General features: G+C 39.5%; 1 protein-coding gene across 1 annotated transcript in view; it reads right to left on the bottom strand.

Annotated features, from left to right (window-relative positions):
* Window positions 1–1,464: 1,464 nt before the first annotated feature.
* Window positions 1,465–24,508, bottom strand: part of LOC112948707 (protein cordon-bleu-like) — a 54,493-nt gene continuing 31,449 nt past the window's right edge. The window contains exons 2-7 of the mRNA XM_026040985.1: window positions 13,240–13,446; window positions 7,183–7,393; window positions 6,100–6,328; window positions 4,256–4,300; window positions 1,834–1,928; window positions 1,465–1,748 (exon numbers count right to left, since the gene is read on the bottom strand). Coding sequence (XP_025896770.1) covers window positions 1,713–1,748; window positions 1,834–1,928; window positions 4,256–4,300; window positions 6,100–6,328; window positions 7,183–7,393; window positions 13,240–13,446 — 823 coding nt within the window. The 3' untranslated portion in view covers window positions 1,465–1,712. The remainder of the gene's footprint in view (window positions 1,749–1,833; window positions 1,929–4,255; window positions 4,301–6,099; window positions 6,329–7,182; window positions 7,394–13,239; window positions 13,447–24,508) is intronic.

Below are 24,508 nucleotides of genomic sequence, written 5' to 3'. Positions count from 1 at the left end.
GAAATCCCCTGTGGTAACCCCAGAATTGACCCTTTTCATAGTCAAGTTTTCTGACATTGCAAGCATAAATATTTTACAAGTTAAATCTGAGAGGCTTCAGGAAGCAAAATTCCACCACCAGAACACTTGATACCACAATGCAGCAAAACAGACAAGCTGTAAAGCTGTATACTGTAATATATTTAGCCCCTCTGGAGGAAACACAGTCCTGTAGCCTACTCTATAGGCTTATATTCAAGTTTCCTTGCTTATTACCTTCCTCCAGGCCCATACAGAAGAGTTTCTTCAGTCTCACACACTTTTGTCCCACTCTGAACGGGAAATATTTTCTTACAGAGGATAAACACTTTGAACTGGTTGACTTCCTATCTCATAAAAAAGAGCTTTCATGTATCCTTCATAAAAAGTTAATAGCTCAACATCCATAACAGATCTGTTTTTTCCAATGAGGCAATTCCCAGTGTTTGCAGAGAAAACTCCTGTCTGGGAAAAGTGCCCTAACATGAGCATAATGTTGGGGGCGCTATGAAAGGGTAGAAAAATTACAAGGATTTAAAAACATGATAAATCAGACTGAAAAGGACCAGTGAAACACCAGCCCCCTAACGAAGCATACGTTTCGTTGTTAATCAGTTAATCAGACACGTATCTGCTGTGGTTTCACTGCAAAAGCCTTAGAGGTAGCCTTGGAGGTGTACGTAAATCATAAAAAAAAAAAAAAAAAAAAAGAAAATTATTTTTCTACTCTGACATTCTGTAGTGGTAAACATTTTATAATCAAAATCACTTGGTAGTTAAACTTGTGGCTATGGCTGCAATAGCATAATTATGTATAAAGTTAAAACCCACTGTTTTCTTTCATATATTCTTGAGAAAATTTTGTATTAAATTTCTGTGATTAGTGGCACAAACTTTTCATATAGGCTTCTCAACAAATTTTTGTGGTCTGCAGAAAATGCAGAAATATTTTTCTCCAGTTTTTCCTTTATAAAGTCACTGTTATGTCTTCCTCTATAGTTTTCTGTGTTATTTAAATTTAGCAGCTGAAACTGTATCTTGAATGTAGCTGGAGCAAGTTCTTTGGCAGTTAGGATATTAAAAACAAAACAAAAAAATCCCACACTTCTTCGTGGAATAATAACCCAGAATCTTCACTGGAAAATGACAGTAACACTCACAGTTCCTGAAAAGCTTTATGGTTCATCTAATTTCCTTAAGGCTCCAATAGTCATTTTTTTTCCTTTTTTAAAATTTTTGTTTAAGTTTTTTAAAGATTACAGCTCAAGATTAAAAATAAAGGTTAAAAAAATAATATCAGCAGATATGGATCCTTCAGTTTATTACTCCTTTTGGTACTTAAAGTTTTTTTATTCAACTTCGCATTCACTAGTTTTACATACTCAGTAACTTGACTGCACAGGTCTTGCTAAAGATAAAAATGCTTTAAAGCAGAATACTGTGCACACACAGGAGAAGCCTTTGTTAGCACAATTCTACTCGCTATCTAGAGGCACGTACTCTATGCTACATCAGGGCTTTTGTAAGTGCATTTTTATCCGAGCACTACTGAAATGGGGAAGTAAGTTGCTTGAAACTACTGCCCTTTGCACCAGATACTGCATTCTAATGGTTAACATTTCCAAAACAATCTCAACACAAAACAAGCCCAATGCCTTCAGTTGGCATCCTAAAAGTCCATCAAGGGGTACTGCTTAAATGAAGATTATACATCTGCTGAGACAGGCTCCCTGAAAAAAACCCGTAAGATAACACTCACCAGCAAAATACAGAGAGAAATTCTCTTTAGAATGTAAAACAGTACTGAACACTTACCTTGCTGTTCCTTTTGTTAGCTTTGAAAAATCCCAGAAATCCTCGCTTTTCTTTTTCTATTGCATCATTGATTACTGAGGCATTTCGACTTGGTTCTGAAACAATTATAATGAAATATATTTTACATTTCTGAAATAAAGAATTAGAAGATCACTACTGTAAAACATCCCGACTTAATGCCATATTTCTACTTACACTGGAAACTCGTAAAATTATCTAAGTAAACATCATATCCCAGATTGTCCTTTTTGAACTCTGACTCATTCCAAGTTTGCCCCAAAGCCTATGGAATGCCAAGGGCAGCAATTTGACACGCTTTAGTTTTTCACCCAACTACTGTCCTCCAGAGCCAGTTGCTTAGTCTCTGAAAATGCTTGTTAGAGAGCTTACCTTCAAACTCATGGAGGACGGTAACCTGACTTTGCAAAATAATGGTGGTGGGTATCTTTAAGATCATGGGAAGCTAATGAAAGAGTCGTTGTGAATTTGGATCATGCTCCAAAAGGCCTTGTGTAACCCTCTCTCCCAGAAACAAGGCTTTCCTCTGAGCCTAAATCAGGATATTCAGGCTCCAATCTTGTCTCTTCCCAGGGCCCTCATTTCAGATGGGAAGTGAGGCAATTTTCTGTGTGTTCCAGGCTGCGAGAGCTCAAAACACACACGTCCTCCTTGAGCTGTCTAATGACTTGTACGATTTCTTAGATCAGCTGGTTTACGCCCACCTTCCCCAACATGAGTGGAATCCAATGAGCAGTATCATGAGATTGTGTATTATAAAGAGCAATCACCAGTTTGACATACATTATACAGCTTGTAAAGCTCTCCCATTTTTCAGGTCTGGGCAAACATAACCCCCCAAACTGGCAGTGCCAAACGGGTACTGCGTAATACTGCACTGATCTCCCTCTGGTTCCAAGCACATCAGAGCATTCCACTAACAAACAAAATTTCATGTACTCAAAAAGGTTTTAAATTCTTTGTTCAATAATAATTAAGCATAGGTAAAATGACTTGTTTGCTATGAAAAAATAGTGTTCTCTGACTCAAAACAAATTCTACAATTTCTGTAAATTTGCATTTCACACAAAGCACATGATTTTCACACAAGATCACTTTGCATATCAATAATGTCAAGGGTTAGAAGGTGTTAAAGACACTGTAGTTCAAAGTATGGTAAAAAAGCAAAGATGATAAATGCAAATGGAAACAGGGAAAGATTATCCGTAAGAAAGGCTGTGACTCCATCACAAGAAGATACAGTAATAAATTAATAGCTTACTCAAATATGAAGTATTGTCTATACTCTTTCACCAGAAATGATTATTTTTCTGCTCTGGGCCAGGCAGCAACTAGATGTGAATCACTACAACAACCTTATACACATAGTGTTTACTATCAAATGCTAGGATAGGTCAGTAACAAGTCAGTTAGAGATGACCATCAACATGTTCATTAAACATTTTATATATCTCTTTCAACTGAAATGTGATTGTAAGCCCCTACATCCATCTCAAAATATCAAGAAATCTCTATTAAACTAGACCCATTTTTCTTAAACAAATAAGGAAGATCTCAACACTGGCATTGTGCTCTAATCAAGAGGAAACCAGTGCAAACAAGGGAGAAAGGATACTAATTTCAGTGGCAATTGGCCGGTGACTATGATCCAGACAAGGCAGGCTACCCTTCTTCCTGCAACTCTGAAGGAGTTACTCCTAACCTGCTCTGGTTATCTTGGGGTTACTAGGAAAGCAAAGCCAAGCAAGCTACAGTTGAACATACCTGTCCTGAAGATATGTTGAACTAATATTACAACAGATTCAGTGGGTAAAGTGGACATCGGAAGTATGCACTGTTTGTCTGTTTAATGGAAGCACAAACCTAATCCACGTCTTACGTACTGCAATTCAGAGGTCAGTATCTATTTAGAGTGATCTACTGCGCAGAGTTACATTTAAGTTTGAGATGAGAATGTTTAGTTGCTAGTACATTTCAAATCAGTGTGAGATCTCCTAGGCGTCAGAATTTTCTATTTTTGCTACTATATGAATTTTGAAAGTAGCAAAAAATATTTTGCTACTATATGAATTTTGAAACTTACCTAAAAAAGTGATCTTTCTTAGGTAAAAAGAGATAGTTTAAAACCTCAATGGAAGCATACCATGCCACATGGTTATGTGACACATGGTTAATGACAGCATTTGTTAGTTGTTGACATTTTTTCAGCAATTACTGAAAGAGCACAGTGCATACAAATGTATTTATTCTTATGCAAAGCACAGCCACATAAGCAGCACCATCTAAAAAGACAGTTTGCCAAAAAACTTGCTTCTCTACAGTGTTACTGTCCCAAAGATCTACCAAAACCATGCTCAACAGTGGGAAGGGAAAGCTGATTTTGCTCAGCTGTATAGTACAGTACCTCTATAGTTCAGAGAAGGTTCAGATTGAGTTTTTGATGGAGGAACTGGAAAAGGCAGGCAATGAAAGGACAAGAGAAAATACATTAAAGTTCTAGTATTGCTTAGTAAGGTACAGTATTCATTCATTACTCCCATCATTTGTTTTCCTAAGCGCTACAGTAAAAGATTTGTCTAAAACAGACATGCAACTAGAAGCTACCTAGATGCGAAAGCATTTGTATTCATTTTTGATTCAATTGCTAACTCGAATTATGCAAGCAGGTGGCAGCAGAGCTCATCTTTTGCAACACTTCTGCTATAACTTGAGAACACAGTATTTCTATTTCAGGGAAGAAGAGACAGGCAAGTGCTCCATTTTTCTAGAATCCATTTCTTCAAGTGGCTTGGGCTTTCAGCAGCTCTGATGCCTCCCTTGCTCACAACAATGTGGGCTCCGTCTGTTCTTCTGATAACCAAATAGACTACTTGCTTGCTGGAACAAAGGGAACCTTGTGAAAAATTTATGTATATATATGTATATTTAATCATTTTTCTCATTAGACACCAGAGTGTGGGGCAGGGGTGGGGGGGAGGCAAAAAAAAAGGCTGAAATGTACTCAAGGAGATATTATTCTAATGGAAGGTGTACTGAGAGAATAAAAGAAAAAAATGTTTCTGATGCGAAGAGCAGCGCACTGCGCAGCATTATTTGATTCTAGCTGTAACTCTGGCTTTAAAGGGATGTCTTTTAGCTGTCTGCCCAGGTTGTACCTGGACTACCCCAACATGGGCTTAAGGTCTCGTATCATACACAGAGAATACACCATCATTTTCATTTTAAAGCTGCAGCTTAAGGCAGGCCTCGGCTAATTATCCTGTAGGTTGTCCCTCGCGTATGCTTTCCTGTTGAATATTCTGCATGCTCAATATGTTGTTCCAAAATGCTTAGCTTAATTACAGTAAACATGTCTTGGGGGGGGAAAAAAAAGAAAGAAAAAAACATGCAATGGAGTTATGACATCTTGTCAGCCACTTTTCTGAAGCATCCTGGCAATTCAAAGGAAAAGGAGACATTGCACTTGCTTTAAAAGACCAAACTCATTGAAATATGGCTCACACCAAGGTAGAGCTGTCACTTATCAAAGCGCTTTGAAAGAAGAGATGGAGCATCAGCATAAATAAATTACTGTATAAATAAAAAATAAGCCTGCAGCACACAAAACTGACAGTATCTAAACAGTAAGTAGGGACATCTATTGTGCTGGAAGCTGTACTGACGGCGACAAACTGCAGGAAATAATTTTAATGAATAGCGCTTTCCGACCTCAAAGGAAAAAGCACTTGTCAACGTGCATTTTTAAGGCACGTTTAATATTTATGCCACGTGAACACGCGCTCAGGTTGCTAAGACTGCAGCCCGAGAAACTTGCAAATAGGTAAACAAGTAAATATCTAAAAGAGAGGAATAGCAAGAGAGACGAGTGTTTAAGGCAGGTACCTGCTCAGTTAATCCTCACCAGGGCAGCCAGGGCCCCTGTCTCTGCTGGTGGTGGCAGTGGTGGCCATGACTAGGCCGTGCTTTAGGCCGTGCCGATGCTTCCCGCCTGTCCCCGTCCCGCAGCAGGGCCGGAGGGGGACAGGCTCCGTGCGGATGTGCCCCTGCCCTACACACACCTGCACTGAGAGCGGCTGGGGAGGTGACAAAGCTCCTCCTCTGGTGGCACCTGGCCAGCTCGCTGGCTGAAATGGCATCCTCCTATTTAAGTCAGGCTCAAAGGCAGGAGAGCGCGGACGTGATCGGCCTCCCCCGGCATCATTGGCACGTCACCCAGGGCTCCAGCAGCCACTCTCTGCCTCAGCTCACCTCTTTTCCTGTCCCAGGCGTAGAGCTCCTTTATGCCCAGCTCCTCCAAGGACTTGGTGAGCTCCAGCTCCTCGCCGGTGATGCTGTCGCGCAGCAGGACCACGTGCTCCCGGCTCACCTCGCACTTCTCGCAAATCGCGGGGATGATGTGGTGCAGCGGCACCTCCGGGCTCACCCGCACCACCGTCTTCTGCGTCTTCAGGTAGTTCACCACCAGCCTCACCGATTTCTGCAGGAAAACACAGGAAGATCCTCAGCCCTCACCCTGTGACGGCTACGCTCCTTTACGATGGGGGAGGTGATGGCGACCATCTACGCTGTCCTGACTCCTTCTAGGCAAACTCATTGAAAGCAATGTATTACCAAAAACAAAAAGCAAAACCTGTCAGCACACTCTGCTGTCACTACCGAAAGTCACGAGAGGTGACTGAGGAAGAGGAGTCAGCCATTTCTCTATGTCAATGTTTACAGGCATCACTCTTACACATGAATATGATGAGCACAAATAGATATAATGCTTCCCACTAATACAAACTTCACGGAACAAATATTTGGAAGACAGCCATTTTGCATCTCCACAATGCCGTGAATACATTTGAAGATGATCAATCTTCTCCTTTTTCTTTTTTTTCATTCCAATAAAGAATTATTTTCCTCAAAGTTTACTTTTCTAGTATTCCATTAACTCTCAAGAGATGCAGAAAACAAAACAAAGACATCAAATCTCCCTGCCCACTCTACTTTTGACTCCAAAAAGGGGTCAAAAAACCTTCAAAACCTACTATCCCACAATCCAAGAAGCCTTAGTTTAGCAACTACTGTTAACTGCAACCTCAAGGTCTTCCAACAAGAGTCTTTATAGGAGGAGACTTCACTCCAGCTGGAACACAACATTTTGTGCAAACAAAGCTGAGGCTGCTAACCACCACTCTCTGTGCAAATTAGTGAAGCTACCAGAGCATTAGCGTCTGGCTCAAGTCTTTCCTGTCTGCTTTAAAGACTGGTGAAAGAAGAAGAAATGCTTTCAATCATAAAAGCAAAATGATGGCTCATGGCACTGCTTTAACCCCACACGGCACTGACCTCGGGGACCCTAGGCGGAGGTCGCTTTGTCTTTTCTTCGGGAATCTTCTCCTTCAAAAGGACCGTCTGCACATCCAGTGCTCCTATCAAAGTATTTGGCTTGTAACTCAAGGGTTGTTGCATCTCCCAAGACCTGAGTTCAAGACTATGTTGGGCTGGATTCAAGTGATACCGGCTGCATAAGTCAACCAACAGATCCATCACAGCTTTACTGCAGAAGAGATGATGTTCATGGTTAGTAGAGAGCAAAAAAACAGATGCCAAAAATATCACCACAGTTTTAATATGTGAGCAAAAAGACGGTCCAAGTTGTGGATGTGTCACTATTTAACCATCTTTGGTAGAGAACTGTGCGAATGCTTTGAAATGCTAAGTGGATCAGATAAAATGTTAGGAACTATACATATTCTTGTTTCAGTGTTTATGAGCTGGCAATTAACTCTTCACTAGGAGGCAGATACCAGTGCCTGTAATCGCCCTTACAAACACAAGCAAATACAAGCAAACAAAGTGCATCTTATCTGCTAGGTGCATATACTAAGTTCTGCAGTTCAAACACTGGTCTTTTAACATGCAGATAGGCTAGAAATAACTGCTTCCCTTTAGGTACCTAAACTCTACCTAGATTTGACCTATCACATAAATCAAAACTGAATATTTGTATCTGTAACAGGTAGATTGGAATTTCTTCCAGCTTACAAGTTTGTGGGTTCTCTCCCACCCCAATTCATACAACACCAGTAATCTTTCCAAGACTAACAGATCCCCTCTATATTTATTTTGATGAGAAAATTTAACCAGTAGAAAAAGATCTAGCTTCTAGTATCTGTGTAAGCTCTCCTTGCTGATGTGATGCTTCTGAAGAGGTTTTGGATTCAGAAGAAAACAACAACAACAAGAGCAACCTCACATAAACAGCAACCCCTGTAATGTACATGGGATATTTTTGTGGAATTAATTGAATGGACAGTGCATTTCCCACAGGACTTGCACTTTTTCTGTCTGTAAACTGGAAAAAGTGTGTCTATATATATAATATATAGAATATATATATATTCAAAAAACAGATAAATTCAAACGCACGTACAAGCCTTTTCAGCTTATGAGCCACCACCATTACATCTGTAGCTCAAGACCTCCTTCAGCTGTAAGCTGTTGGCAGCTGAGACACGGCTCTGCAGAGGCTGCCAATCTTCTTCCTTGACATATGAGAATGGGCAATATCTGGTTAAGAAGTCAGTGAAAGTCTTTGGAGGTTAACTATTGAGACAAAAAAAAAAGTGGAAAATGGACCTGAACCCTTGGAAGCAGGTCAAAGACTAAAATACATGCAAAATGTTAACCCTCTTATGCAAGAGATGAGATATAATGTGGGGACCTTCTTTATGGTGACCTCTTTCAAGTTAACTCAACTATTTCATGTAAGCTGAGAAAGAGGCAAACCTGGAAAATCTGAAATAAGTAAATGCATTTAAAGGAACAAAAACCAGTGAGATGACAATGACAGAAATCAACAAAGGAAGACTGATATCAATAGAGACACCAGAGGTTTCGGAAAAATAGAGCACAGGGATAGTGGGTGGGTGAGATTATATAAAAGGTATCCAAATATTTGGAAAAGGTAGGTAAATTTGTGACATTCTCATAGCCTATCTTATGTTGTAAAGGTCTGCATTTTGCAACCATAGTTGATTCTAACACAAGTCACAAAACAATTGGCACATTCACACATACCAAGTCCAAAATGGTCCATATCAAGGACCAGTGGTGCACATCAAGGACATACCAAGTCCAAATGGAGCATAGACCAGTATTTACACTGACACTCCCTATGCCATGCGGCAGTGAGCATCTTGGAGAGCCCCAGTGCCTCTGATACAGATCTCGGCTTGTCCACAGATACGTATCGTTAAAAGTGAAGTCTATATACTTGTTTTCTCAGCTTCATTACTATTGTTTCAGAGAAAAGTAAATAACCTTGCAGAACCGCAGTACATAGTGTTCTATTTACTAGATTCTTTTTTTAAAAGTAGAATGATGATGTAGAATGATAATTTTATTTAAAGGAGAATGATTCTGTGCTGTAGCGTAAAATATTGTGATAATGCATTCATATTTGGAATGTTATCTTACCTTATGCAAGGTATCAAAACATTTTAAAAAAGCAGGGCACTTTAAAAAAACATTTTTTTTCTAAATTACTGAAAGCTCAAAAGATGACTCTGTGATTCTGTCCATGTTTCACTGAAATTATGAAATGTGTTCAGCACAAGCAGTACTACCCTTGCAACCATATTAGTCTCCACACCAATCATCTAAGAAAGCAAGCTGCTCTCAGTCATGCATGTTGAACACACTTGTCCAGTCAACAAACTAACAGCTCAAACCCATGGCAATCTGAGTTATTTTCACCTATTTGTTGATTACAGAGCAGAAAAATATGAAATACAACACTTCAAGCAAAGCCTGCAGCATCCCATCCTGTTTCCTACTGCTCAGAATTATGCAGCTGCTGCATGAGGAGCATCCCTAAGCTTCATCTGCACCATTTTGGAGTCTACCAATTAAATAATATATCAGATGTTTTTGAAATAACTTAAAGTGTACAGTATTCCTGTCTCAAATTGTAATGATGGTAAATCATCTCCTCAAACTTCTAAAGGATAAAAAGAGAGCAGGAGAAATTCTAAGAACTATATTCAAAATTCATGCCTTACCAAAGTATCACATATTAGAGCATTAAAAAGAAAACCAGAGAATGTATCTAGTTTAATATTCAGACAAGAAGATCCAGATCACTCTTATTAGCAAGAAGCAGCAAGCAGGTTCCAACCCGCTCTTGTCTTATAAAGCTATTTGATATTTAAAATCAGTTCTGGAAAGCAAAGGGTAACAGTTCTAGCAGCAATATTTATCACTATCCATTCATGTCACGCTGTTCACCAGTCCCTTTCAAAGGCATTTATATTTTCGGGGACAATAAGTAGAGTTGATCTAGGTGTGGCTTGGCCTAATCTTTACTGGGATCAACAGAATAAACCATTTAAAAATACAGGCTTGTATATCTAGAAAATACCTGTGTAGGACAAAGCTCTGCTCTGTAGTATGATGTTGACACTGCTATTCCCTTCAGTTTTGTGCTGCAAGCATCCACAAAGAAAATCTTAAATGGAGGCAAGAATCTTCATCTAGTTCAACTTCAAATATAAACTAGAAATCTGAAAAGACAGTTGACTGGAGGCTGGGAGGGCAAGGGGAATTAAAAAGGAAAAATGAGAACAATAATGTAAAGGGAGTGACTTGAAGGTTATCGGGTTCTATTTTATCCATTTAAAAATGAAAAGTTCCTAAACAATACATCTATAAAAATAAAAGGAAAAGAAAGACTTAACTCAGGAATTAACACTCCTAACAAGAGGGCGGGACTGGCTGGACAAACCAGATATTCTAAGGGTCAACTAGTCACTGGGATTCATCCCTGGCCTCTGAGGTAAAATATCACCTATCTTCAGAGCTAGACGTATGGTGGATTTGTTTTGTCTCACCTTGAAGCAGTGCTCTTTTTTTTGTTCTGTCCACGTGCTTTTAATATTTAAAAACAAGTGTAAAAAATGCTTCACTCTCTGCTGGCATATCTAAGTATGCATACATGTCTGCTAGTGTATATAAGTATGCATTGCACGCATACCTATATATGACAGAAAAGAAAAAAGACTATAAGATACAAATCTTTGAGAATTGACAAAGGATACTTACAGATCACAGATGCAAAATTAAGAAATATAAAACACTAGAAGTATTTTATTTCTATTCCCCACAAAAGCTATTTAATAAAATTCTAAACCAAAACTCAGACAGATCTGAAAGGTTACAAATTCATATGACTATGTTGTCCAGAAGCACTATTTGATAATAATGTTATATTCCAAAAACATCTCAGAATAAAGGAAGCAGAATGTTTCCAGCAAACCTTTCACGCCTTCAAGAAAGACATATTGTAACATTTAAATGAGAATGTAATTAGACTGCAAATTAAGCCAGTGTTAATAACAGAAAAGTTTATTCCCCAGAGCATTCAGTCATAAAGCAGGAACACGTGAGTCCAAATTGTCCTTGGCATTTTCTGCACAGCTTAGGAACTCCTGTGCTCGATAGGGCCTTATGGGAACAACAGACCATGAAAAGCACACGGGGGAAAAGACTGGGGCAAAACAGGCAAAAACCAACAAGGGAAACCTCAAGCCCTACAGAGAGGCTCTGGTCTGGCTCCAGTCTCGAGAAAGGCAAAATTCACCCTTCACCCTTTGGCCGGCTCACCAGAAATGCGTGGGAGAGGACAGGACATTAAAGCTACATCTGAAGGGTGAAACACGCTAAGAGTTTTCATGAATACTTACATTTAACAGTAGAATTTACGGGGAGTATTTCAAACAGTAAAACAAGTGTACTTGAATACACTTCTATTACTACACCCATTAAAGACTCAATTTTGTCCTTATAATTGCAGTACATGTTTCCAGAAGTTGAAATAAACTGTGTGTAACAAGGTGGCGATAAACGCTTAAAGAGAGACTTTGTAAGTTAATTATTTTTTTATTTATAAACCTACTTTTTTAATGGAGATTCGAATACAATTATCTCTAAGTAGCACATCCATTTTTTTTGTCTTAAACTACTGTTCAAAAAAAATTATTTTTTTTACCTCATCTGCATATGTATAGAGACCTAACAAAGTAAAGATAACTAAAGGCTGCTTGCCTGAGCACACACAGAAGACAAATCAAGAGAGCTAGTTTTGACTTGGTTTATTTATAATAATATTACATGATACTAATTATTACAGTAGAATTTATGTTTCTGCACAACCTCCTGTGGATTTCTTCACTCTCTGAACTGCTTTCCTGAAATTCCTGAAGCCCTTTTCATTGTGATGATGTTTGGAGAAAGGTTTTGCAAATTATCCTGAAATTTTGGGTACTCAAAAGCAGATTTTGTAAAACACATTTCAATGATTGCAGTAACACCATCAAAGATTTACAGCAGAATAGTCAATAGCAGAATTTCCCTGAAATATCTTTCTCTGACATGATCATAAGACAAAATGACTGAACAGGAAGCAGAACTTACTAACTGAACTGGCTCCGATATTTGCTTTAAACCAAAGCTAAACTCTCTCATTTTTCTACCCCATAGATGACTCAACAGATGCTTACTTCTCAGTATCACTGTATTTTGTATACAGTATCTTTATATCCAGCATATAAATGTACAATAGATTTTATATATACAATATATTTTGTATCCAATATACAACAGTAAAGCAATGCAACAATGCCAAGATACCTGTGCTTTTACCCAAATTTGGAGATTTAAGACAGATGAACCCTATACAAAATTTAAATGTCTTTGAAATTTTTAAGTTTATAATCCATATCCTTTTTTTTTTTTTCCAGATTGATTACACAAACACATGGCTTATTAGAGGGTTTCTAAAGTTTATTTTTAACTTGATAAAAATAGCTTACCTCCTTCCTCATTCTCCCTAATCTCCTATCACCTCCTAAAGCAGGCTGTAGGAGATTGACACTTCCTTCTAACTTGCCACCCAAGCGCTTAGCCCAGTATGGAGAAAGAGCCCTTGGTGCCTATGCTGGGCACTTACGACACTCACCTAAGGAGACGAGACTACAATTTCCTCTTGATTGCACCAAGTAACAGGGAAGATCCCTTTCTATTCCTAAAGAATATAAAGATACAAACCAGCCTAAGACTAGCTCAGGAAAACATGGATCCATGCACATGTGAGGGTCATCTTTGGGGAATGCAAAGACACCAACCGCCAATTTGTTCTTTCTGCACTACATAGGTAAAGTCTCTCATGTGTGCCTCTCAGTACCCTCTATGAGGACCACCTAAAACACAGAGAGAGGCATGACTGAAATGCTCCATCATTGTGGACGAGGAGAGATGAATACCAGTATATTTACCAGTATATTTATATGTAAAATGTAATGTAATTGAAAAGCTCTGGAACGAGGGAGATAACTCAGGCCTTACCTTCCTTGTACTGTGCTCTTCTGCTCCACTCCACTGGGCAAAATGACTGTGAAGTCGACCAGTCTGTTGATCATGTTCTCCTTCACACTCACAAGGCTCTGGTCAGAAATGGCATCTAGCTCCGCAGGTGGCTTTTGCTCGCTGTGAATTCCACTTGCTGCAGAAGGTTGATTTGGTGGAGGAGGAGCTCGAGCTTTCATTCTTCTCCTTAAGAAACAAAGCCAAAAAGAAAATTAACTTTTTTTTTTTTTTTTTGTGAAAAGAAATAAGATATTGAAAATATACATTATCTCCAGCAATAATCTCAAGATACTTATAAAACTTCCTATAATGTATGCCGTTTTTCCTTTTTCATGCAACTTGTTGATGAGGTTGCTATAAATTTATTTTTTTTTTACCTCTTCTTCTCTAAAAATACAGTAATTTTTCAGTGATGCACTCACTTCCACTGCCTGTTTTCCATGCCCCACAGGACAAATTAGTTCCATAATTAGAATAAAAAATAATCACTACTTTGTTGAATAAGAAACACGCTCCCACAAAGAGAAACTCAGAGCAAACTGGGTCCAGTCCGGATGTGACTCGAGAAAGGTGCTTATTTCCATGAATGCATCTTCCAGGCAAGCTAAACCTGCAAGAGCAGAGTTCACTTGAAGCTTCATCCAGCTACATTTGGGTTCCACAGCACTGTGCTCCTTAAAAGATTGTCTCTTCCTCCACTCTGACACAGTGGAATGAGTTTTGACTTATTGTAACTCACAGAGAAATGCCACGAAAGAGTCAAACATGAATGATATCACTTCTTACCACCATATACTGACAGCATAGCTCTTTGCAAATACTCTGAAGAGAACTCATTTTTCAAGAGAAGGCTACACGTTATGAGCTACATAGAGAAAAGCTGCATAAACTTGCAAACAGCAGTTGCACTTCATAGAGATCAAACACCTACACAAACTCCAAGTTTTACTCTGCTGGAAGTAACGTAGACATATTCTTCTGTATCTAAAGAGTTGGCCTCATACCAAACACATGTGTAAGAGGATTAATGTTGATGGTTAATATTCCCAGCAATATTCAAGTCTCATTTAAGTGAGATCTTTGTATAAGATATATGGAAGAAGCAGTAATATATTTTCTGAAAGTGCAGAGAAATATTATTCAAAGCTACCCTTTGCTTATTTTTTTAATATGACTGTTTTTAGGTCACAGAAGGAGAATTACTTAGTATTATTTTTTACACTGTGAAGAGTATACAGAAAATAAAAAACAAACAAAACAAAACAGGACCTAACTGGAGCACTAACTCTCCCAAAACAGGAAAAGATTAATAAAATGTGTGAAATATAGTGATAGAATCAAAAAAGGGACAAAGAAATGCTCATAAAAAATATACATGCTAAAAATTGAACATGATCAATACCAAAGCGGTTCATCAATTAAAAGAAACAAAATCAATGAAAAGACTATACAGTCTGAATTTTAATAAGTGTATCATAGACGGAAAAAAAATAGAACTTTTTCACATAAAACAGTTTGGAAATGATCCAAGTCCTCCATATTATCCAATTAGCACTTGATCAATAATTTCAGTGACATATTTCAACCCGTGAAAATCATCACTTTTCAGTGTGAGCTCATCAGGATACTGTAAGATTAGCTGTAATACAGATACTTCCATTTCTAGGTATACAGCAGATATGATAATCTACTAAGATGCCAGGAGAGCTTCCACCACACATACTAGCATGTGGCAATTTTTCTTCTATTCAAAAATTTTTCCAAGTATTAACTTTTTAGTTTATATGGTCAATGAGTCATGCAGTCATCAATCACTACCTTGTAGCTCCTACTCTCCTTCCTGCAGAGGCTTAATTGCTTGTCAAATTGGCTTCACTTTCTATATGTCCCCAAACAGAACTGCACTGATTTATTGTCTACAAAGAGGAGAAAAAAAATATATGATTCATCTTTTGCTCAAAACCCTCTGTTCTCTCAGGCAAAGGCAATCTTCACCAGATATATGCACAGCAGCCTTGGCCCCTTGGTTATCAGTATTGTGGTCACAGTTCTACACTGCAACAGGCCAGGCTCAATTAAAGCAGAATCTGGTTCTTTCCAAGCTTCTTATCTCTCTAGACATTTGTGTGGGCAAAGCTGGCCTTTGTGGGCAGACTGTGAGAGCAGTTTAGCACGAATCCATATCATGCCAAAGGAGGATCTTACATATAAGGCAGCTCAGCAATCATGCAATGTAAGCACTTCAAGGTTCAGATTCATTTATGAATTACCTAATTTTTAACCTCCATGACAGCAACTGTATCAATCAGCTACACAGATTCACACATACGAAAAGTTTTCCTATAAGGCTGGGGAAAATCTCCAACGCAGTGCTACTGAAAGAGTGAAATAGCCAAAGAAGGTGGGAGGAAAAGAAAGCAAGTGGCCTGGACCTTGCAGAATTATTAAATCACGATTTCGTCCCCCTATACACAGCCCTTGTAAGGCCACATCTGGAGACTGTGTCCAGTTCTGGGCTCCCCAGGACAAGAGGGATGTGGAGCTGCTGGAGAGAGCCCAGCGCAGGGCTACCAGGATGATCAGGGGCCTGGAACATCTGCCCTATGAGGAAAGGCTGAGGGAGCTGGGCCTGTTCAGCCTGGAGAAGAGGAGGCTGAGGGGGGACCTGATCAGTGTGTATAAATACCTCAAGGGAGGCAGTGAGGAGGAGGGGGCCGGCCTCTTTTCAGTGGTGGCCAGCGACAGGACTAGAGGAAACGGCCACAAACTGAGGCACCAAAAGTTTCACAGGAATTTAAGAAAGAAATCTCTTAACAGTGAGGGTGACAGAGCCGTGGAACAGGCTGCCCAGAGAGGTTGTGGAGTCTCCTTCTCTGGAGATCTTCAAGACCCTCTTGGATGCCGCCCTGTGCCCTGTGCTCTGGGTGACCCTGCGTGTGCAGGAGGGTTGCACTAGATGATCTCTAAAGGTCCCTTCCAATCTTCAGGATTCCGTGATTCCATGAAATTGTAAACTCCAGCTCTCAAAGCAAACAGACAGGAAAGAACACAACGTTAACAGAATAGGCACAAGACTGAAAAAAAAAGAGACTTGATATTTCAAGCAGAAGTAAAGAACGACTGAGAGTGATGCCCATAAAGGAGCTGCAGGTGTCCTGACAGTAGGCTAAGCTTATCATACTAGTTCCTCAGCAATGCTATGAAGCAGCATCTCATCTCCTATAAAGGGAAGGAACAGGCAAACAAGGTCAGACACCTTAATGCCAATTTATAACTCTGAAAATAGGAATGCTGTTTTTATTTAGCCACTTAAGATACTTTTTCCAGCCAAGTCTATAGGTAATCTTGTACAAAACTGTTCATTAGAGAGGGGAAGAAGGAAAACAAAACAAAATGGTATCGTTTCATTAAAAGCATGGGGAATACCCTGACCAGTGATGCTTACTTTACACCCATAAAATGTTTAACAACATGTACTGCTTTTGACATGACACAATCACAACTTTTTGAGCACTGTAAAGTCCCTTTTCTTTTGTTCAAAAAAGGAGAATGCAAGTCTGCTTCCTTCACAGAAAATAGAGAAGGGAGAGGGAAAGAAATTCCCACACAATCTCTTCTCCCCAGCAACAATTCAGGTGACCTTGTATGAACTTTTCCACAATAGTGGCTATGTATTCTCCTGAAATACTGCAATAGCTTTAAATACCCAGCTTTCAAAATTTTCCCAAATGAAAAAACAATTTCAGTGGAGGCAGAGTCCCTTAAAGTTCACATTTGTTGAGTGATGCATAGCACAAGTTTTCTTAGGCACCTTTCTGAAATGACTTGGTTATAGAAAGCAGTTTCCAGGGGCACATGAACCACAGCCCCGAAACCACACGGGTTTGGGTCTGCATGTCCGAGTGTCCCCTGCAACTACAGCCAGAACATGCCGAGAAGCCTGACAGTAACACTGCTTACTCATCAGAAAAAAAACATTTGGCTTTATCATAGCTCCGATGACTGCAAAGGACAAAACAAACCCACTCCACAATAAAAGCGGTGGAAACACCCATCTTTCCCGGTCATCAGTATTTAGAAACCTGGTAATCCCCTTCTTGTTGCTAGTCTGCTGACGAAGCTGCAAGCAAGAACACTTTCAACTTGTATGATTTGATCAAGGTTATATGAGATCAATACCATCCTAAGTGTGAAACAGAGCAAAAACAAGTGGTTGTTTCTAAGGCACAGATGTAGACGGCCTTTTACTAAATATTGAAATACCTCATCCCACTGTAATCCAAAATGAGAAAAATCATAATGCCATGAGACAGACAAAACACATAGATAACCTACCAGCACTGTTGCCTATCTCCGAGTACTGTAGTACAGCAAGTAGAACAGCAGAAATGAAGATTTCCACCACATTAAGGAACTTTGCAAGAAGGCAGCACAAGCCCTTTGGACCTATACTTTATTAATACATAACTACAAGGCAGTAGGATGCAACCTTGGCCTTATAATCCCATGCTGAGACAACATGATCTGTATTTCAAACAGAAATGGTCCTGGAACTTCCACTTTCATGAGTAATGACATGCAGGGAGATTGCTCTTCTTAAGACACAGTCTAAGATGCAGAAACCTGAAAATGATTTTACACATTTCTGCCATGCTCAGGAAAAAAAAAAAAAAAAAACATAATCCTCCCTGCGATGTCAAGCAAAAGGTAAGACTTGGTCCCTTAGATATCAATAGTGAAAGAAGAGCTTCACACTGAACTGGTTTACCTTCACGGTAAAACCTGGTCACACACACACATACCAGCAGACTTGGTTCAGCACTCATTTTCAGTGTGATGAACTACTAGTATAGGGCCTCCAAATCAGAAAAATCAATTGCAGTTGTTTCATGGTAGAAGGCTGGAAGGCCTCTAGAGGGTGTCTCGGTGAGCTTCACGCGCGAGCGTGATGCTCAATAGGAGGAATAAAGCAGCCTAAGTGTGCTCTGGGATGGGCACAGCACGCGAACACCACATCCCTCACGTGGAAGATGGAGACAATGAAGTAGGTGTTTTTGAACCCCGGATGACTGCAATCCTACAGACTTCCAAGCGGAAACACACGCACACGCCTGATCGAGGACAGGGCAGATGAGTACTTCCATATGCACAAAATCTCCAGCAACTTGCACAGCAAAGCTACACAACCAGCTATGAGGCAGATCTTGCATTTTCATCAATCAAGGCAGACCGTACGGGAGGACCTTATTTCTAGCAATGTCTAGAAAACAAATCAGATCCCCCTTAAAGAGCACTTCTCCTTCACTCTTTGTTATTCACAATAAAGGAAAGAAAACTCAGACCACAGACTGGGGGAAGGGGCTCTGTAAGAATAAACAGGATGCTGGGTTTACCCCAAGTAACTCTTTCAACTCTTCCAACTTCTAGATATAGAAATCCAGAAAAAAAATACATAGTAAATGGAAAGCCAAGTAGAGTAAATTTTTTGAGTAAAGTCACATCAAGAATTCTGAATGACATCTGGATAAAGAAACTAATCCCACAATGATGCAGAACAGGTAACAACAAGAAGATGAACAATCTGTGAAAATGCCTGCACCTGCTACACAGGCAGGCAGATCATTACGACAGTCCCACACAGCAGATCCGTGCCTCTGTCATCTGTAATATCTAAAACAGACTGAGTTAATTTAGTCTTTGGTTTGCTCTTTACTTGGAGAAAAAGAGCAAGCAAACATTCTCAACTTTACTTAGTCTGGCAAAGGCAAAATACTGCTGTATTCCACATATGTGCAATAGAGCTAACTTTCAACCTTTAAGTAACTGTCTTATTTAGGGCAAACAATTTTAAAATCTAAAATATCTGACTTTTCTGCATAATGTCTTGTTTCCTGTGTTATTTTACAATATTTCCTATTTACAATATTGAAAAAAAAATACCTGTTTGACAGTTGAATTTTTCACCAAAGATCAACATCTAATCAATTACTCTCATGTTGAGAGAATTCAGGGAAAAAAACGTGTTGTCTAGATTAGCTTACTCTTAAGCATTTCTGTTGTTTGTTTAAACATTGTTTTTAGTACAAATTCCCCAGCTACTATGGCATGGAATTCTCTCATGCTCTTCTTATTTCAAGCATTTACTTCCATTCCATATCATTTTAGAAAGATCACACCATTCCTAAGGAAGGATCACACTAACAGGTATGATGAAAATGATTCCCTTACAGGTGTGATAAACTCACCCAAAACAGACAAGAAAAAATAATTTGTTTTTGGCACAGAAATGAAAGTTATTTAATTATATTTTTTGATATTATATTTCAGTAGATCTTCATCTACTGATGAGAAACCCTACAGCCTTATGTATTTTAAGAATAGCTTTAATGCCAGAAAAAAAATCCAAAAGTGAGTGGAGTGAGTGTATTTGTAGAGGAGGGAACAGGCATAGAGGTGCGTGACTGCACTTGCCCATGGGGGAAGAAAACAAATAAACAAAACTCCCTCAAAACTGAGTTGAGATGTTGCAGTCTAACTAAAGAATTAAAGTTCTTTACATGGTAGCTGTAACTTTAAATCTTTTGCAAAGTTTAGCAATGAAAGTTGTGGTGTAGTTTTTCAGGCCCAAATTTGCATGTGAATCAACTAACCAATTTCAGGAGTGCACAGGGCACCTCAGGTCAAAAGGTAGTGACACTGCCTGTAAAACGGGACACATCTGCTGAATAAGGGAAGAGGAGCCTGCCTGGCTGGGACGCTGCACTGGGACCATTTAGCTGAATGAATGGGAGTCCCCACTTAACAGGAATGCCGAGTGATTTGTTACCGTACAGCTGGTGTCCTCAAATACATGTTTGTTTTTTTTAATGCCTCTTCCACAATTTTGGTGAGGCATGTGCGTGGTGCTTGGTCCAAGCATGCCATCCTTCAATATGAGCCTAACCTTCCTCTCTGTCACTGAGGAGACCCCCCAAAAATTTAGTATAGTCTCATCAATGCGTCTATGTTTTTAGGGTTGAAAGAAAGCATTAAATGGGCACTCTGACTTCCTATATTGTACAGACTGTGTAATTTCACCCCATGTACACTTCACTGAGCCCTCACTTTCAGGGAAAGCAGGGCTGAGCTGCACTGGAGGTGGGTTTTAACCAATCAAGGTATAATACTGCATCTTATAAGGGCTTTTACATGCATTAAACCACAGCCATAGTAGTGAGCCAAGTAGATCTACCTGTATCAGTTCCCAAAGCAAAATACAACGTGCAGACAAGCCCTGAAGAATGAGTTTCAAAGAGCAGCCAAATCCCCAGACTTGGGCAGGCACCCGCCCCAGTTAATGAAAACACCGCCTGAATAAGCACTGCAAGGTCTGGCCTAATACCGGTCTCAAAGGACCTTGGAGATACCACCCACGCATTGCGTGTGTGGCACGGACCACACTACAAGCTGGGGCCATCAGGTGCAATCCCATCGGTTTTGCATTAGTGCAGAGGCATGAATCAGGAAGGCAGCTCATCTTAATTAGTTATTTGCCTCATCCAGTGAAATAAGTGCTAAAGGAAAACAAGGCTCCTTGTGGTTACAGGCAAGACAGTATAGATGAGTTATTCCAGCATGCTAAGTTCCCATGTTTTAGCTTGCAGCTCTGTTGCATTGCTGTGTCAGAGATGCACCAGCAGTTTCAACTCTTCAGTTTGGGAGATCCAGCCGAAAAACAAAACATCCGCTGGCCATTCACTGTGTAGGCTGGATAACAAGCCTCTCCTTCATAAAACGTTTTGCTAGGAAAACACAACAAGCAGAACACTGAGTGAGGATAATGGAGCCTTACTCCTTTCACAGTGGCATCTTGCAGAGTAGAGAAGATTTGGATGAAAAGAAAAACAGAAAAAAAAAATCTGGCGAAGGCAACATGCATCAGTTTCAGGATGCAAATGTTCAGCTACCTGCATGAAAGCTAAGACAACCCACTAGTTTCACACTGACCTATTACAAAAGATAACCTCACTGGTGCTTTCGACATTGTCACAGTTGGGTTTTTGCCCCAGGAATGATTAGTTGTCTTTTCACTCCATGCAAGCAAAAGAACAAGAACAAGAACAACAACAACAACAACACTCATCTGCAATATTATCCTGTTCCTTCAGCTGCAACTAACATCAGGCTGGTTAGCAAAAATATGCTTAACTAGGGGGGGAAAAAGGTGTTTTTATATTAATAGTGTTAAAGAACAATGGTGCAATGTGCAATGGTTTAAGTACAATGCATTAAAAACAAACAGAGCCACTCATGCTAACACCCCACAAGTACGTAAAGCTATATCCAGAAAAGTGCTCCTTGCAACGCTTCTGTCACATTCAGGTGTCACTTCACCGTGTGCTCTTTTAGGTGCTCTGAAATGTCCATGGAGCCGATTTAGGGGCACTTAGTTCGGCACGCGGGGGACCGCACGGAGCCCAAGCAGAGCGAGTTTGCTGCAGGTGACAAATCCCATGGTTGAACCGTGACAATCATGGGGTGAAAACACCACTGACTGGCAAGACAAACTGTGAGGTTTCTCTGGGGTATCAATAAATTCGGAGGCAGTTTCACACTGGCTAGCTAGATTATTAACCATGTCCACTTCTGGCATGAATAAAAAAGCCCACAGGATTTCCAAGCATTTTGGAAGCAGCGCTGGCGTATCATCCCCTGAACATTTTAGGAAAGAATACATCCTTCGAATATATTCTTTTGAAAATGTCAGCCACCCCTGCAAGGACACTGCAAGTCGCAGCCCACTCTCTTCCTGTCTTGCCTGCTGCCCCAATGCTCAACGCAAGCTTCAAGTCAGGAAATGCCAGTTATTAGTACAACCAAACACTGACAGGTTTTATTGACAGACAGACAGCAATTACAATAAATCTCCTTTATTACTAGTAAACCAATGCAAAGCAATGAGATGATAATTTGTTTCTAAAGGTGGGGAGGGGAAGGAGGACAAAGACTCAAGAGGTGCTTTTGCAAGGCTGAGCCTTACTCAGAAATACACTGAGACCTGCTCACAAATACACTGTACTTTACGTCCTCTTAAGTTACAGTCGCTGTGCAGATTTCAGCATGGTTGTCTTTTTTCCATCTGCTCTTATCAATAAACAATCACTTTTATTAAGGTTACTTTACATAAAAGTTTACTGCTTAGCAACTTTGACTAATAAACTCTGCTGCAGTGACTTACATTATCAATTAAGAGACAATATCAAGGTGTATTTGCAGTTCAGAGCTGATTAAGTGTACCCTGGATCGTGCTCTATCTTTGTGCCCACAGACTTTTTATATCACTACCTTCTGTTGGGAATAGCCTTGTGTCCTCATAGCCTTGAGGACTCGACAGATTAGGGCCCTACTGCAAGGAAGGGCTTTTTTTATCATCCGTTTACATGAGATACAGATGATGCATTACTTTAAAAAATAAAATAAAATAACACAACCAAACATGTATGTAGCTAGTGAAATCCTCCTGCAGTATACCACGCTAGCTAGATTCTGAAGCTAAAATACACTTCTAAGTTGGAGTGTAATAGGAAGGCATTGCCGTTTATCAGATGGAGAAGAATTACGTTCAGAAAGATTAATTGCTTAAATGAGAGCATTTACAGTAAACACTAGTGCACATTACCATGTGCTGGCATCCATCTAGAAATGGTGGCCAGATCACAGCTGCTTCAGAAATCCTGCATACCCTAATGAGCCAAAGAATGTATCAGAGGTTACTTTTTAAAGCTAATGGGTGTCCAGGCCAGAGTAAAAAGATTTCTCAGCTCAGAAAATCCTTCAGATACAAAGGGGCTTCCTTCCCAAAACAGGGAGGAGGGCGAAGCCCAGCAGGTCTTCTTGGTCTTCCCAAGTCCTTTCTTCACCAGCACTGAGCTGCTCACACACTGAAGGATGAAGAAATACACACAAATTTACTTACTTCAGATTGCCTGGTCTACAAGACCAAAGACATGAAACTATTCACTTAAATACATATATTCGCTAAATCCTAACTCTGTAGAAACCTTCGTGCCATAAACACGGCCAACACCTAACCTCTAGGATGAAGAAGTTTTTCTTTAGAGCACTGGAGATGCTCTGCTTCTTTAGAGCACGCTGTTTTGTGAAGTACTTTTTACTTTCACTTGCGGAAAAATAAAAGCAGGGATGCCAGGACATTCTTTACCCTTTTAATCATCTTCCTAATTAGCATTTATAATTTATTCTTAATTTATACTACAGCACACAGAAATCATATACATCAGTATATTAAAAAATGTTAATTATGCAAATATGCAGTTGCAATGAGGTAAGGAAATACCCAACCTCAACACAATAGTCTTACTGTTGTCTGAGTCCATAATTATGGGATGCCACAGTTGTTTTTATTGGAGATTTCCACTGCTTTTTTTTTTTTAATGTATTTTGCTGGAGCTGAATTGCTTTATTAATTGCCTAACCAAAAAAAAAAAAAAAAAAAAGAAAAAAGGCACATATGTTCCGCTTTCAGTTTTCAGATACGCTTTTTTCAAAATGGCACAATAATCAAGTATTTCTTAATTACAGAACTGAAATTTGAGAGAGCAAATCATAAATTTCATTATAAAGAAACAAACCCTATTTCAACTTTGCATTGAATTAAAGGACAAAATTGATAGATGAAAAGAAACTGATGAAAAAGTAAACAGGAAATACAAAGTTAACACACAAATATTCTCTTTCTTCACACAGATAAACACACTTAAAACAGCAACCAGCTGGTATGTAGGGTTCTGAAGTCTGATCTTGATTGATCAATTAAGATGATTTTACAAGGTAAGCCAAAAAACATTTGTTTAGTTCATTTCTGTTTAAAATTATGCCTAACATTCCCTGTAGGTATATGTGGTACTTCAGGGATTTAAAATTTCACAAAACAAATGGGGATGTGGTATCAACCCTAGCATTTAAAGCCTCACCAGCAGTAAACTAAAGCAGGCCATGAAGAAAATTGTGATAAATCAAAGCATGGGAATGTCAACACACAGGGTGGACATCAAATCAAGACAAGAAACAGTCAAAGAGCCTCCCTCCATATCATGTTAACTGAAATCAGGGACTAGGAATCTAGTGTTTTCAGAATATTTCAGAATATTTCAGAATATTTAAGGTTGGAAGGGACCTCTACAGATCATCTAGTCCAACCTTCCTGCTCAAGCAGGCACACCTAGAGCATGTGGCACAGGGTGGCATC

This window comes from Nothoprocta perdicaria, unplaced genomic scaffold, assembly GCF_003342845.1.
Source record: "Nothoprocta perdicaria isolate Ctin4 unplaced genomic scaffold, notPer1 scaffold_274, whole genome shotgun sequence".
NCBI lineage: Eukaryota > Metazoa > Chordata > Aves > Tinamiformes > Tinamidae > Nothoprocta > Nothoprocta perdicaria.
This window is presented reverse-complemented; position numbering and strand designations above follow the sequence as displayed.